General features: G+C 41.5%; 2 protein-coding genes and 1 long non-coding RNA gene across 9 annotated transcripts in view; 2 read left to right on the top strand and 1 right to left on the bottom strand.

Annotated features, from left to right (window-relative positions):
* Positions 1–16,793, bottom strand: part of LOC127935833 (uncharacterized) — a 221,460-nt gene that overhangs the window by 28,703 nt on the left and 175,964 nt on the right. The window lies entirely within an intron of this gene.
* Positions 1–16,793, top strand: part of LOC127935786 (receptor-type tyrosine-protein phosphatase U) — a 263,677-nt gene that overhangs the window by 78,276 nt on the left and 168,608 nt on the right. For all 6 annotated transcript variants that reach the window (XM_052533964.1, XM_052533960.1, XM_052533963.1 and 3 more), the window contains exon 2: positions 12,161–12,289. In XM_052533964.1, the coding sequence (XP_052389924.1) occupies positions 12,161–12,289 (129 nt within the window). The remainder of the gene's footprint in view (positions 1–12,160; positions 12,290–16,793) is intronic.
* On the top strand, positions 4,013–6,267 carry LOC127935807 (uncharacterized). The gene is made up of 2 exons (XM_052533996.1): positions 4,013–4,340; positions 4,440–6,267. Exon 2 carries the CDS (start codon positions 5,039–5,041, stop codon positions 6,095–6,097), a length of 1,059 nt encoding a protein of 352 aa, XP_052389956.1. The 5' UTR covers positions 4,013–4,340; positions 4,440–5,038; the 3' UTR covers positions 6,098–6,267.

Below are 16,793 nucleotides of genomic sequence, written 5' to 3'. Positions count from 1 at the left end.
AGGGACCATGTCAATCAGAACACAGTTCATGCACAGAGCTCACTTCTAATGAGCTGATGATCTGAATCAGGTGTGTTAACAACATGCAAAATATACAGAGCGGTGGTACACAAGGACTGGAACTGAGATTGCAGACCAGCGATTACATTAATACATGCATAAATAAATAATAATAATAAAACATTAATGCAAGAATGCATCCTTTGTCAGGTGTGAGTGTGTGTTATTGGCCTGGACAGAGTAGTTCAAGCTGAGCCAACAGCAGGACTGAAAATGAAGCAGACACACCACAGGCAGTTTGAGATGAGCAGTGTGCTCATAATGCCTGAGACTGGAGTAATGCCTCTGCATTATTAAAGCAACAGATGGAAAGGTAAACAAACAAAAGGAGCACGGGCCCTGGGGCCACCTTCACCATTGTCCATGAGCAGGGTCTGGCATCGAGACCACCAGCCTCTTTAACACCTGAAAATAACACGCTGATATGAGACAATGAGCTTTCTGAGGCCCATAGGAACTGTAAAATACAGAGAAAATACCAAGACTGTGTGTATGTGTGTGTGTTTGTAGTGGAACGACTGTGAGAATTTCACACCAGCAGAACAGAAAAGACAAAGCGAGCGATGATAATCTTTGACCGTCATTTCTCACTCTTCATGGAAGCGGTGATAAAAGCTTTCCAGCTCTTCTGTAATAATCATTATCTTTGCTTGCCTCTGATGACGGCAGCTCTGACTGTAAAGCTGTGTTTACAATGACAGAGAGTTCCTTCACAGACAACTGCGCACTGATCTGAAAATCCTGCTCTTAAATGACTGGCGATGGCAGCTGCGGATTATAAACCCGTGTAATATAAGCCTGTCTTTGCTGTTTAATTTTGACAACTAAAGCAACTGAAAGACTTCTTGAGAGCCGCTCTCGTAGCTTCCCGAGAAACAGTGTTTAATCCAGCAGGGGACTTGGTCATAATGATGGATCCTTCAAGACGCCAGAGCTAAACCTTTTCTGAAGCACAAACTGTGAAGGATTTCTGTTAGTCTTGTGGTCTGAAAACAATAGACACCAGCGGCGGTCTGTGGGACATTTTTTAGATTGGGTGCTGGATCCAATGATTTGAGCAAACATCCCAGTATGATTTCTCCCAGTCAAGCTGCAATACCACACAGAAATCCTAAGAGACCACTATCTCAGTCGCCATAACCTGACTGCAAATAAATATATACTGATCCATTCAGAATTATTAAACAGAGCAAATCTCAAGTTAAAAAAGGGAAATAAAAACATTCTGAATTTGTCGAATGTGATGGCTCGCGTATAGTGACAAAAGCACATTAGTGCTCGTCCTCCGAGAACTCATAGAGATTTCATTGCAGTGCCTGCAGTTAAAATCTTTGTAGGAAGTATACACACGGTACTCCACACACTGTGCTGAAGCTGACTGGACTATATTTTCAGAGGCAGAACAACAGTCTAGAGCAGTGACAGCTAGTGTATGTGATAGAAAAAAAAAAAAAATCCCTCCCTTTCTCACTTTGGTGGTGCGTTGCCCTAATGAAGAAACAGCCCCTGATATATACTCTGGGTAATTTGATCATTTTCACTTGCCATCAAACATACAACGCTTTTTAGTAGAAAAACATTGCATGTTCATTTACAGACTGGGTAACAACACTTTAGTTTAGGGACCAGTTCTCTAGTTGCTTAGTATGGATATTACTAACATACTGGCTGTTTATTAGTGCTTATAAAGTACATGTTAATGTCTAATTCTGCATGTTCATATTTTAGATTTCTTAATCAACCCCACACCTGAAATTAATGACTACCTCACTATTAAGAAGCATCTAATTAGGAGTTTATTAAGGGAAAAGTCATATTTAATTGGACCTTAAAGTAAAGTGTGACCATGGAATGTACTGGTATTCTGTGTTTGTCTTTTTTTTGCAAAATCTGCCATACATAGCCTGCCAAGAGAAACAAAAAAATAAATACATCTCCGACTGAATAGCATTCAATCTGAATTCCCCACTTCCATTATGTCTCCAGTGGAAGTGTCATCTCAGATCAGATCATCTTTCATCAGTCCACACTTCAGCAACAGTCCAACTCAACTTTCTTTTCAGTAGAAATCCATATATATATATATATATATATATATATATATATATATATATATATATATATATATATATATATATATATATATATATATATATAATACAGTTTATTACACAACATGTGAAAGTGTAAATGTCATTTGCAATTTGACTAAATTCCACCATTGTCCAATCAGAATCTGAGTGCTGAGAGTGCATGTCTCTACTCAGATGTTCCGCTGATTGTTTGAGCAGTTCGGTCCACTTTCCTGGGTCTGGCTATCATTTCGCCTCCTGTAATGTAGCGTGAGAGCATGGGGCTGTGAGAGTGCTTCTGTTTTTAGATGCTACTCTAGATGGAGTATTATTAGCTTCTGTTGAGATCCTGCTGATAGCATGTTTCCCACACACACACGAGTGGGTCACCTCACACTGGCGATGAGTCTATTACGTGTGTTTAGTGCCTGACCTCTCCGTCCTCCAAGCCTGGAGCTAACTGAGCCGAAACACACACCTCTACTCACACACAGAGCAGAGGAAAGCAGAGTTATTAGACGCAATTAAGGAAAATAAAAGGCACAGAAAAGCTTTTAGCTGATGTGGTGCTCAATTCATTTTTGCCTGAGATGATGCCACATCAGTACATGCGCCGTTGACAGAGCCTTTTCGCTTGCCTCATTAGTTTCAGTGCGGGTGATTAGCCTTTCTTCACACTGCACACAATTCCAATTGGTTTTCCAAATCCAATTTTCCAAACTCACTGTCCGCGCTGTAAATTACAAGAAATCAACCCCAAACAGATAATTTTTTTTAGACAGCGTTGCTAATGTCCAGTAATATACAAAAATTACTATATTGCATATATAGTGGACAAAATTGCTATCTAATTCACCTTTGAAAAGACTGAATGTCACACGAGAGCATTAATGAGTCCGTTTAAATATTGCAGTAAATTTGAACCTTGAATAACAAAGAAAACAGGATTAAAATCCAATCCGACAGTTGTGATTAAAAATCTCAAGCCAGGCTCATTGGAAAAATGACTGTGTTGTTTTTTGCATGTTTCCCGACACTTTCAAAATGAAATGTCCAGTGAATGCTGCTAAAACCTGTCAGGGAACAGGACCCTGTTGCAGCAGAATAACAAGGTTTTATTGACAAGACCGACTGATACACGAGGTAGTGAAGTGCCACTGGGAATGCTTCAGGAAACAACTGGCAGAATACTTTGGCAACACCGACTCAGGCAGGGAGACATGGACACATATTCAGGCACATCCACCAACAGAGACCAAGACAGTGACAGAGGGGGTGAAAATGACCACGGACCAGCAAACACAAAAGGGAAAGGTGCACTATAAATAGGGACGAAGATACATGAGGGACAGGTGAGCACAATTAGACCAAATAGGCTAGCAAGAGGGTGTGGTAAAGCGGAAACAAGATGGAGGGGCTAAGGAAGCACATTGACAAGGAAAACAAGGCCATGTGCTAAAACAAGACATAGACACAAGAAAAACACAAGACAAACAGTGTCAGTGCAAAAACCTGACAAAAACCATGTTCAGATTTATTTGAAATCTGTTGGTTCTTGTACAATTGCTGCAGTTCAGAAATTAAATGCCTGGGTTAAAATTAAGTTAAGGCTTTGAAAATAACATGCTACGTACACTAAAACGAACTGATAGTGTTAACAAAAGCAAACGTGGAATAAAAACACAAAACTGAAGCAGCCGTGAGATTTTAGCCAAGTGCAATGCTGTACCGGATGAGTTACTGAGCAAGTCTACTAAGGGCCATATTTACTGAACTGAAAATGTGAGACAAACTGTATAAAATTTATTATTTTACAAATCATGCACTGTGGTAAAAGTGTTTTGAGGTCATAATTTAGTTCTGTATGTAACCAGGTGATGGTTGAGGTGATTTAAATACTTAAATTTGCGAAGTATATATTTGCGGAGAATGTAATGAGAGTTTCCTTTAAGAAATGTCAGGTGACGTCATTGCGCATCTGGATGAGCGTGTGAGCATGCGTGCAGTGAGGAAGTCACAGAGTTATGCTGTGCGTGTCTGCGATTGCTGTTCGTGTGTGATTTAAATAGCATCCAGGGAGTTGGGTGTTAACGCAGGATTGCGTGGATGTGTGAGGGTGGCTGAGCTACCGCACCGCATGTATAGACGAAGCCTGTTCACGTTGAAGAAGTGTAATATTACTGCGTAATATCAGAAACACAAGGAAAAGTGAGTAATATATGCACTTTGTCATTTCAGGTGTATTTAGTGAGTGTTATTGTAGTCTAAATGTCTGTGGAGTTTTAAGATGTTATGTTTTCTTTATAGAGTGCCACTACCGTATTATTGTTGCTGGTGTTTTATTTTGACATTGTTGTTTATTATTGCACACAAGAAGAGATGACAAGTTGTTATATTATCTTTATTTTGGGGTGAACAATTTTATTTGTAATCCAAGGATATTTTTGACATTGTATTTTGATTTGTTCTGGGTTTTCTGTCCCAAATACTTAAGTGAAACTAAATAGAAACTCCTAACCAATTATAAGGAATAAAAATACGAACCTCACCCATATTTGTTGGTCCTGTGTATCATTTTCCTGTGGCCACAATTTTGGTACCAGGAGTGGGGTATTCCAAGAGAGTTGGGAGAGTAAAGTTTTTTTTATTGGTGTGTGCAATATAAGGAAATGTTGTAAAATAATACGGTAGTGGTGAAGAGAAGACTGAAGATTCCTGCAGGCGAGGAGAGATTCTGGTGGTGAGGAGAGTGACGGATCGTCGTGGAGCATCGCAGGCCCAGCGCGATCTCATTGGCCAGGGGCTAAAAGATTATTTGACAGCTGTTGCATCAGATCAGAAGGACTTCAAGCACTTATCCTTTTCAGAGCTTTGCATAAAGACTTTTAAGGACTTGATATTTCACAATGTCAGATCCAGATGATGACCATAGCGGAGCAAATTTAGCAGAACAAATCAGAGATGATGATCATGGTAGACCTAATTTAACAGATCAAATTAGAGAGTTGCAAAGTAAACATGACCAAGCAATGGCTGCGATTTCCTCCCTTAATCAGCGGTCTTATGTGTATGTTCCTAGAGAAAGGCACATATTACCATATTGTGGTGATATGGAGAAAGACGGCAGGTCAGTTGATGATTTTATAGAGGAAGTCGAGCGGGTTCTGCGTGCTAGGCATCAGTCTGACCAAGATCAGTATGATTTTGTTATGTCTCTGTTAAGGGGCACGGCATTAGAAGAGGTGCGTCTTCGCAGTGTTACTGACGATGGGGTTGACGATTTGTTTGGGTACCTCAGGGAGGCGTTTAGGGACAGACGCAGTACACCTCAGCTCTTGCACAGTTTTTACAGTCGAAGACAGCTAGAGGGGGAAAACATAAGAGACTTCTCTCATGCACTGTCACAAGCCCTCAGCTTGGTGTTGAAATGTTCCCCCGATGCTATTGCGAACGAAAGGGTGACATTAAGAGATCAATTCGTTGAGGGGGTTCGCGACCCATCTCTGCAAAGAGAGCTTCGCAAATTTGTGAGAGACCATCCTCGGTGCACGATGATAGAGGTGCGAGATGAAGCACAGCTGTGGTTCGTGGAAGAGCCCCCTGCAAGTTCAAGAACTACTAAGTCTCGATGTAGTAGTAACCTGACCCAATGTTCAATTCTCAAGGTGCAAGAGAAAAAAAGTGTCACCTTAGAAGATGTTCTTGAAGTGGTTGCTGAACAGAGCAAAGCCATTAGTGAACTGACTCAAGCTGTAAAAAATCTGGCTGTAAGAGGTGGTATTACAAGGGTGGAAACCTTTAGGCCTAGGTCTCAGCCAAAATTCACTGAGGATGGACAACCAATATGTTTCAGATGCCAAGTCGCTGGACATGTGGCAAAGAATTGCCCACAGAAGCAGAGCTCTAGAGCTGTGAGACCTGCACCCTCTGGCCCGCAGGGAAACGAGAACCCCCAGTTGTTGTGAGTCGGGCAATTTGGGGGGGCCAGACAGACTCAAAAGATGCACCTCCAACCTGTGACCAGTTGTTGCAACGTGCTGTGGGTACATGTCCTGTGGTGGAGCTTTCAATTTGTGGTGTCACCACTAAAGGTTTATTGGACACAGGCAGTCAGGTGAGCACAATAACAGAGCAGTTCTTCAGAGACCATTTTTGTGGTAAAGATGTTGACATCCTCTCCATGGCAGGTTGGCTCAAGCTCACAGCGGCCAACGGGCTTGACATACCCTACCTGGGTTACTTAGAGCTTGAGGTGGAGGCCATGGGAATTAAGATGCCGGATTGTGGTTTCCTAGTAGTCAAAGGCGTTTCTAGTCCTGAAAACACAGTGCCATGCATCCTAGGAATGAATATAATCAGCCGATGTAGACAGCTAGTCCAGGCAGAATTTGATACCACCTTAGGAGGAAAATTAGATTCTGATTGGAGGCATGTTTTCCAAAAAGTACAGACATGTACTGTGAACAAAAAATCCATGGTGCGTCTAGCTGGAAAATGGACAGAGCATATACCTGCGGAATCAGTTGTGACAATTACAGCGACAGGCTTCAATAGGGGTGTCGGGGAAGGAAGTCCTATGCTGTTAGAACCTCTTAGTACTCCGTTGCCAGGAGGTTTGGTAGTTATCCCCACCATCGTTGACTCCCATTGTCCCTGCATACCTGTTAAAATTCTAAATTTTTCTCAGGAGGATGTGTGGTTGTCACCCAGGACCCGGCTGGGTATCCTGTCAAAGGTGGAATGTGTGGACAGCTCACAGCAGTGTGAAGTAAGGTTTCAGCGGATTTCTGCAGACCTTGAACAGGTGACTTTAAATATGAAGGATGGGCAAAGCAGAGACAGTGTGCAGGAAATCTTGGATAAGATTGATGTAGGAGGAAGCGAGTATGAGCAAGCTCAGCTTAGGTCATTGTTGAAGAAGTACATTGATGTTTTTGCGCTAGAGGATGAGGACCTAGGCTACACAGACAAAATCACACATGAAATTCACTTAACTGATGATGAGCCTATCACACTGCCTTATCGTCGAGTTCCTCCTAACCAGTATAGAGAAGTGAAGGATCACATCTCACGATTGGTAAGGAAAGGAGTCATACAGGAAAGTAATAGTGCCTACGCATCCCCAATTGTGCTGGTACGTAAAGCAGATGGCAGTATCAGGCTATGTGTAGATTACCGCAAACTTAATCAGAAGACCAAAAAAGATGCCTTTCCCTTACCTCGAATAGATGAGAGCTTTGATGCTCTACAGGGTGCGTGTTACTTCTCGACAATTGATTTAGCAAGCGGCTATCATCAGGTGGCAATGGCGGAAGGAGACCGACATAAGACCGCTTTCTCGACCCCTTTTGGCCTCTATGAATTCTTGCGGATGCCGTTTGGGGTCTGCAATGGACCTGCAACCTTCCAAAGACTGATGCAGGCCACTATGAATGATCTTGTTTTCCAGATTTTGTTAGTATACCTGGATGATATCTTGGTGTATTCCTCGACATTCCAGGAACACTTAGTTAGGCTGGAAACAGTACTGAGGAGGCTGCAGGACACTGGTCTCAAGATAAAGTTAGAAAAATGCCACCTTCTTCAGTCAGAGGTTGTGTTTCTGGGACATCAGATATCAGCCGATGGTATTGGCACAGACCCTCAGAAAGTGGAAGTTATAAGACAGTGGCCAGTTCCGTCTACAGTAAAGGAATTGAGGTCCTTCCTTGGACTCTGTAGTTACTACAGACGGTTTATACAGGGATTCTCAAAGATAGCTGGCCCACTTCATGACCTGGTGAATTCATGCCTGACCCCTGAAAGCTCCAGCAGAACTAATGTCCTTTTAGGGAGTCTGTGGACTGAAAAATGTCAAACCGCTTTTGACACACTCAAAGATAAGCTTACTAGTGCGCCTGTCTTAGGGGTGGCAGACTATTCAAAACCCTTTATTGTGGAGACAGATGCAAGCAGTCAGGGACTGGGCGCTGTTTTATATCAGCAACAGGGAAATGTAAAACGTGCCATTGCCTTTGCAAGTAGACGGCTAAGAGATGCGGAGAGAAATGATAGAAACTACAGCAGCATGAAACTTGAGCTCCTTGCTCTAAAGTGGGCAGTTGTAGAGAAGTTTCGAGGGTATTTGTTGGGGTCCAAATTTACTGTGATAACTGACAATAATCCTCTGTGCCACTTGAAAACAGCAAAGTTTGGAGCAATTGAACAAAGGTGGCTTTCGCAGTTGTCCGTCTTTGATTTTGATGTGCAGTATCGTCCGGGGTATCGAAACACAGTAGCTGACACACTATCTAGACAGCCGTTCGCAGGGGAGCCTGAACTGGTTTCGGAGGATGCGGAGTATGATGGATGTGTGGCCGTCTGTGGTTGGATTCACCGTGGTACAGACCTTGACCCTGCACTTGTAGCTGCTGGGACATACAGCTGTAAAGTGAGGCATATGCGAGCTGTAGTGTCAAACTCCCTGGATGCTGGCAATGGATGGGGACAGGGAAATACTCCAACCTTTCCAGGCTATACAGCTGATGAATTAATTGGCTTCCAGCAGCAAGATTTTGTAATTAGTGGGTTCAAAAAGTTTTGGGATCAAAAGAGAAGGCCCCATGGGAAGGAGCTAAAAGCTCTGTCAAAACCTGTTCGGTCAATGTTGAAGCACTGGAACAGCATCAGGGAGCGCCAAGGTCTACTGTACCGTGTCTTTGAGGATGTCAGATATGGGGAATCTTATCAGCTATTGTTACCTCTCAGCTTGAAGAAGCCTGTCTTGGAGTATGTGCACAACTCTATGGGGCACCAAGGTGTCGAGCGTACCCTCCACTTGTTGAGGCGCAGGTGCTTTTGGATCGGGATGCACAATGATGTGGAAGAGTGGATAAAAGATTGTCAGCGATGTGTGATGGCTAAGCTGCCGCAGCCAAAGGTCCACCCTCCTATGAAATCATTCCTGGCTTCTAGACCTCTTGAGGTAATCGCTGTGGACTTCACTGTCCTGGAACCCGCATCTGACGGTCGGGAGAATGTTCTTGTAATCACCGATATCTTTACAAAGTTCACTCAGGCCTTCCCGACTCGAGATCAAAAAGCAGACACCACTGCCAAGGTGTTGCTTAGGGAGTGGTTCATGAAGTATGGTGTTCCAACACGTCTGCATTCCGATCAGGGTCGTAATTTCGAGAGTGAGGTGGTGGCTGAACTTTGTAAGCTTTATGGAGTGAAAAAGAGCCGCACAACGCCATACCACCCCACTGGCAATGCTCAGTGTGAGCGGTTCAACAGGACGCTACATGACCTGTTGAAAACGCTGCCACCTGAAAAGAAGCGCAGATGGCCCGAATACCTACCGGAGCTGGTTTACGCATATAATGCGACACCCCATGCGACTACTGGCTATTCTCCATATTATTTGTTGTTTGGAGTTGATCCTTATCTGCCAGTGGATTCCCTGCTTGGTCAAGAGCAAGTTGTAAACCATAAACACAACTGGCTGTTGGTCCACCAAAGGCGTCTGAATGATGCACATGCCAGGGCAAGGGAATATTCTGAACAAAAGGCTGCTGAGCGAATTTCATTAGACAAGGATCGAGTATATTGCCCGAAGATTGAGATCGGGGCACTGGTGTACCTGAGGAACAGACCAGTAGGTCGTCACAAAATACAGGATGCCTGGGGGCCAATCATATACAAGGTAGTAGGGATCTTGGACAACACATACACAGTGGAGCCGTTGGAAGGAGGGCCTGCAAAGAGAGTTAACAGAGTTGACATCAGGCCTTGTGTGAATCATCCTACTCCTGCCCCTAGGAGAGTGCGGAAAGCACAAGAGGAGAAGTCCGAGCCCCTTAGTGAAGAGGAGTCTGAGGATTCAGAAGAGGGTGTGGTTTTAAGGGAGGAGAGACCTCATGCACCCGTAGTAAAAGATCTTAGTACCCAGTCTTTTGGCCAACAGGGTGGAGAGCATGAACCCAAGGTAGTACTCAGCAGAGAATTGGTTGATTCTGCCCATGCCAATGTTTTAGCAGACCCTGCCGAAGCCTTGGAGACTGAGGAAAGGCTGGATGCAGCTACTAGTGTGTTTACTCATCCTGTTGCTGCACCACGCAGTCGTAGTAGGAGGCCAAATGCTGGACAGCATTCAAATTTGCACCATGAGCCAAGGTCGGTCCTGGACTTTGCCTCTACAAGTCCAGCAGCAGTTTCACAGATATTAGCTGACTTAAGTTCTGTTCTGTTTAGGGAAGCAGTGAAAATGAGTTGTAAATGAGTAATCGAGGACGCTTACCCTGACGCAGGGGAGAATGTAACCAGGTGATGGTTGAGGTGATTTAAATACTTAAATTTGCGAAGTATATATTTGCGGAGAATGTAATGAGAGTTTCCTTTAAGAAATGTCAGGTGACGTCATTGCGCATCTGGATGAGCGTGTGAGCATGCGTGCAGTGAGGAAGTCACAGAGTTATGCTGTGCGTGTCTGCGATTGCTGTTCGTGTGTGATTTAAATAGCATCCAGGGAGTTGGGTGTTAACGCAGGATTGCGTGGATGTGTGAGGGTGGCTGAGCTACCGCACCGCATGTATAGACGAAGCCTGTTCACGTTGAAGAAGTGTAATATTACTGCGTAATATCAGAAACACAAGGAAAAGTGAGTAATATATGCACTTTGTCATTTCAGGTGTATTTAGTGAGTGTTATTGTAGTCTAAATGTCTGTGGAGTTTTAAGATGTTATGTTTTCTTTATAGAGTGCCACTACCGTATTATTGTTGCTGGTGTTTTATTTTGACATTGTTGTTTATTATTGCACACAAGAAGAGATGACAAGTTGTTATATTATCTTTATTTTGGGGTGAACAATTTTATTTGTAATCCAAGGATATTTTTGACATTGTATTTTGATTTGTTCTGGGTTTTCTGTCCCAAATACTTAAGTGAAACTAAATAGAAACTCCTAACCAGGATCACACATTAAGGAATAAAAATACGAACCTCACCCATATTTGTTGGTCCTGTGTATCATTTTCCTGTGGCCACATGTAGTAAAGAAGTTTTTAAAAAGAAGTCTTTAGTAATCCATAATTAATTGCATCATAATTGAGTGAAAAAGGAATAAAACTAACAATACTGTTTATTTCCAGTGCAACCTGCAGGGTATTAATTATAGGTATGTTTTTGGAGTTTTGCAAAAATGCATTTTATTCAATCAGCCTAAAGGTTGAAAAATCCAGCATAGATTTATTTTTCTCTCTGCAAACAACTAAACAGATTTGAGTCGGATATGCTAAAAATCGGATTTCTGCTGCCTGTCTGAACAAAGTATTTCTTCTCAGTAAAAGATGCAGAGTCCCATATCTCTCCTGAAAGATTACAGCTACAAAGTCATAGTTTTGTGCAGAATATTTAATTACTCAAACAAAACAGCCCTGAGGTTCCTTCTCCACTACAAAGCTCGCGAACTCACAGAAAGTTATTTGCAGAAATGCATCATCTGCCTAAAGCAGCAATCATCCTACTGTTCTCATAAAAAGTTTTAAGATGTGGATGTAATGCTTTAATTGTTTGTTGTGTAAAGAGGTCATTATCAAAACATTATTTTCTTCCCTGAAGTCCTTAATGATGTTGGTCAAGTGTTAATGCACCAAAAACAGACGCAGTTTAGTTTCACATGTGAATTTTTCTTCCTATCCTTGACCCTTGCAATTAAGCATGCTATTTCTCTACTGTACCTTTAATAGGGCTTTATTTTAGTGCCTCTGTTATGATTGGCTGACGTTTTTGTGTGGGAAAATTATTAAATGTGTCAGTCTGGGTGCTGGCATGTACGTGTGAAATCATTGTAAATTGCTGCACTTTTACAAGTGTCAAGTTCAACTTCAATTCAAGACTTGCATTGCATTTCTCCAAGAAGGATGTTGGAATTTATTAAATTTCAAAATAATTCAAAACATCACTTGTACTGACCTACATAAGCAAAACACAATCTAAATCGACCATCTAAATACAGTTTGGTTCTAACAGTGTGCTCTCTCTCTCCAGCTGGCTGCACGTTTGAGGAAGACTCCGACCCCAGCCTATGTGAATACAGACAGGCACAGGAAGATGATTTTGATTGGCAGCTTGTACGGACCTACAACTGGCCACACATGACCTCTGACCTTATACCAGGTGAGTTTTGTTGGACTGTGCTGTGATAAACGCTCGATTGTAATAATGGATGTTTCCCATGTTTATCCATATCTGTAAAACCTTAGAAAACAATGCATGTATCCTTATTGAATAAAGCAATACCAGAATGCATTGCAACAAGTTCAATGAGACCGAGAGAGAGAGAGAGAGAGAGAGAGAGAGAGAGAGAGAGAGAGAGAGAGAGAGAGAGAGAGAGAGAGAGAGAGAGAATATAATTTATAAATATTTTGGTAACACTTTACAATAAGGTTCCATTAGTTAATGTATTAACTAACATGAAAAAACAAGTATTTATTAATCTCTGTTAATCTTAGTTCATGTTAATTTACAGTGCATTAACTAATGCTAACTAGCACAGCTTTTGATTTCTAATAATGCATTAGTAAATATCTAACATTAGTTCAGATTAATAAATGCTGTAGAACTATTGTCCACACTAATTAATGGTAACTAATGTAGTTAACTAATGTAAACTGATAAATGTTATTGTAAAGTGCTACAATTCTTTTATCTATATACATATTTAATAGCAAAAAAAAAAAAAAAAATAAAAAAAAAAAAATACACTAAAAAGAACATGGTGTTGGTAAAAGGAAATGAGAGGGAGAAAATAAATGTTTCAAAGCTTTTGCATTGTCTCGCAAAATGTTTGCATTCTCCTAAAAAAAAAAAAATTGCCTTTCGCTTTCTATGGAAATAATATTAGGTGGAAAGTAAAAATGATGTCCATCGTCCAGGATTAGGGTTTAGGGGTCTTGCTCAAGTGGTAATGAGTGTGGAAGAGACATTCATTCCCACCCAAAAAATTATTTTATATATTATTAACATTACAACTATTATATTGATATAGTTAATATAGCATTATTGTGATCTAGTACTTCTCACACTGTGATATAAACCGTCTACCCTGGATCTATTCTAGTTGCAGGTAATGTTGTTAACTTGACATAAGAAGCTTGAAGACAATCTGTGGCACTTTGTGTTGAAATTTCTTTGAGTAGCCGTCCAATACTGCACTTCTCTGGAGGGATAAATTCCATCAAAGCTGCTAAAGACACTCCAATTGAAACAACAGCTTAGTTTATTGGGAGCTATTTGCTCAATATTATTGATCCATACTGGGGTATGTTCAGCATGTCAATGAAGAAGAAGAACTGAGAAACAGAGAGAGAGAGAGAGAGAGGAAAGGTAGACGGATGTCATGCGGGTGGAACAGAACAGACATGCTCTGTAGCATACTGATATTCCTGGAGAAAAGTCTCACTCTTCAATTCAAGGTTTTGCATGTTGCCTTGAAAGGTGCAGTAATTAATTCTGTTGTGTTTCGCATATTAATTACTAATGGTATTCATATTTCGTTTGAGATGAAGATTTTTTGATTGAGTGATCAATTAAGGAGCAGCAAATGCACCTTGAATATCTCCCCTGGCACCTGGTTGATCAGGTAAAGGGATAGTTGATCCAATTTTAACATTTTCATCATTTACGCACCCTCATGTCATTCCAAACATGACACACAGAGTACATCACATATGGTAAATGGACGTGCTTGCTTGACAAACAAGTTTGAGCTTCTACATGTAAGTGTCTCAAAACATTAAAGTTATTGAGTGAAACCTATAATTGGTGTTCGGCAAGTTTCAGCAAGTGTTGCTGATTTCCAGTGACGCGTGCGACAGCATGTTGGTGATCTTTAAGTCAACTTTATGCTAATGAAGAGCGACGCAGTGTTCTGATGACTCATAAAGTTGGAGACGGCATTCAAGGAGGAACACCTGCTAGCATACAGCACATAAACTCCTGAGTGATCTCCAGGAATTGAACGCCCCTGAAAAATTGTGCATATAAACAGACTGATTGAAGCTGAAGTAATACATGCTGTTTATTGAGAGCACCTCTTTGTTTATGCTTCAGGTTTTTGCTCTCCAAAAAGTAGCAGATCATTAAAACTAGACATGCTTTGGATGTGTTACAGAAGTGTATCTGGTCTTGAGTTAAATGAGCCTGGCTTCAAACAGACGATCAGTGCCATGATCTTCCCTCTGCCCCCTGCTGCAGGAAGATGTCAGCTCAGCTCCAAAACTTTGACAAGCCGTCTTTGAAGATCAGGTGCAAAAAAAGCAAGCAAAAAAAAAAAAACTTTGCTAGTGCTGAAGAATTTGCTCTTTGCATTTAAATGGCACATTAGCACGGGCCAATTTTCCCCTTGTTTCCTGACGAGATTGAGATGCTCATTTGTGTTGATGCGGGGAAGCATTGCTGTCTTTGATGTCAAGGTGTAATAAGACAAGCTTTCAGCCTAACTGCTTGTTGCTTCACTCTTTTCTGATGCTCTTCATGCTGCTTTGTAGTGTGTTGATTAGAGAAATGGATTGAATATATTATTGAAACAAGAGGCAGAGGTAATAAGCTTTAATGGCAGTTGGTTCCTGCATCAGAATGAGAAAACCTTCACCTGTTTGGTGTCATGCTGTGGAATCTCATGAGCTCCGCCGGAACATTTGACAAACATTTGTTCTGGCACTTTCAGTTTAACTGCTGCCACAAACTTTGGATTACTGCTTTCAGGTCCAACAAGTTGCAAAATGAGCTTGATTTGGAACATTTTTCAAAATTAACTAAGCCCACGATATTAACTATGTCTAAATCTTACTTAACACAAAAGCAGAAAAGACTTAAACGGTAGAAATTATAAAAGTAAAACTTTCATTTGATATTGAGTTGCAGCGAGTTAGTCTAAAGACCTTTTTCTTGAAGGTATTTGATTTCTAATAACCTTGCAGATCTGTGGATTTCTGCATGGAGCCCATGGTGATTTTTTATGTTGATGCTTTTGCATTCACTTGGAAACTTTTGTGTACCCCAGAGAAGCATTGCATTTAAATAATATGAAATCTCTATTTTTCAATGCGCTTGCAAGAGAAAACTGAACTGTTGTGTTTGCCTAAGAAGCGATGTGTTATATCACCTCGTATTATTTCCATCAAAACCGTTGGAGTACATAAAACTCCTACGAGGAGTATGCAATTATTTTTCCAGAGTAACACTAACTTTTTGCGAGGGAATGGGAAAGAATTGACATATGTTTTTTTTCTCCCATCATCATGTCCCTTTAGTGGCTCCATAGGACTAAACTTTCAAGGACAAAAAAAAAGAAAAGCACAAGGGTTTCCAAAAATGACTTTTGCTACCAAAAACTCTGACGAAGGCCACCACTGACCAGTGAGAATCCCATTTGTGTTTCAGAAATCCAGTGTAGTGTTTATCCCATCCACCTCCCAACTCCATTGCTCTCCATTCATTCTCCCAGTTCCAAGAAGGAGAACATCAAGAAGAAGGTCATGTTTTCAAGAAGGACAACATTTCTGACATCTCAGCTTGAGCTTGAAAGTCGAGGAGAGGGAAGAGATGCCGTTTGCTTGTCAGACGTCGAAGAAAAAAAAAAAAAAGAAAAGTGCAGCACTAACTTCTCTAAGACGACATGGTGTATCAGACCGGCTTAAATAAATCCTAATTAAACTGAAGGCCTGGGGCATTGTGAGAGTTTGAGGATGTCTTTGGAGGTTTTGGAGTTCAGGATGGATGAAGTTACTGTAACGCTCAACCGCAGAGCTGAAAGAGTACTTGGAAACACACATGACAGCTTTATTTGAAAAATGGCCTTCCACCAATAGTTTTCCCCTCTGCCTGAGCTCAACAATCACATTTGCTCATGTTCAGCCAAACTAGATTTGACAGTACTGACACCAAACATTACTGGTTCGCGTTATATGACTGATCATGAAGTGGCATGTTTAAAAATGCAGAAGCATTCATTCTGGTGACACATTTCCTGAGGAAACTGTTCCTTTAAAGGTAGCACAAAACTACATTTTGACTCCATTTTTGAAGCAGAATTAGCTCTCACTCATGGCCCTGGGCAACAGCAGTACAATAATCAGCAGATAATGAAGGAATGTGTGGATTTGGTTCATTTGGACGTCTTTGAGAAATACTCAGACATCTATTGGAGAGCCTCTGAAGTCATTACCGCCTCGCCCTGAGGTGCTGGAAAGTTTTGTGGTTGTTTATAAAGCACAGAGTGTGCCGATGCATGGTTTACCCTCCGCAGGCAAACAATCTGAACTCTGTTTGCCTGCTAAACCATGAAGGAGACATATAAGCTGGAATGAAGGTCTCTAGAAACATTGATTCTGCTTCTGAGCTGCGGTGGGTGTTTCTGGAGGGGATCTGAGCGAGAGACAGACAGCGAGGGCTGGACTGACATCAGAACAAAGATGACTGGTCTTGTCAGGATAATTGATATCCAGGTGAGCAGGTGCATGTGATAATGATGGGCTGTTCACTGCCATTAGTGCAAGTCTTGATAAAATGGACGGTCATTTGAATAATGAACCAAAAGTCACCTTTTAAGCCACAGTGAGTCAGTCACACTGACACCAGACAGCTTCCCAGAACATATGAGTGGGTATTTGAAGAGTTG

Source organism: Carassius gibelio, chromosome A19 (assembly GCF_023724105.1).
Source record: "Carassius gibelio isolate Cgi1373 ecotype wild population from Czech Republic chromosome A19, carGib1.2-hapl.c, whole genome shotgun sequence".
Classification (NCBI taxonomy): domain Eukaryota; kingdom Metazoa; phylum Chordata; class Actinopteri; order Cypriniformes; family Cyprinidae; genus Carassius; species Carassius gibelio.
Note: the sequence above shows the minus strand (reverse complement) of the source record. Positions and strands in the feature narration are given on the sequence as shown.

Bases quoted from the DNA above. Each gene is read 5' to 3' on its own strand.
- LOC127935807 (XM_052533996.1), top strand. From the start codon at position 5,039: ATGTCAGATCCAGATGATGACCATAGCGGAGCAAATTTAGCAGAACAA.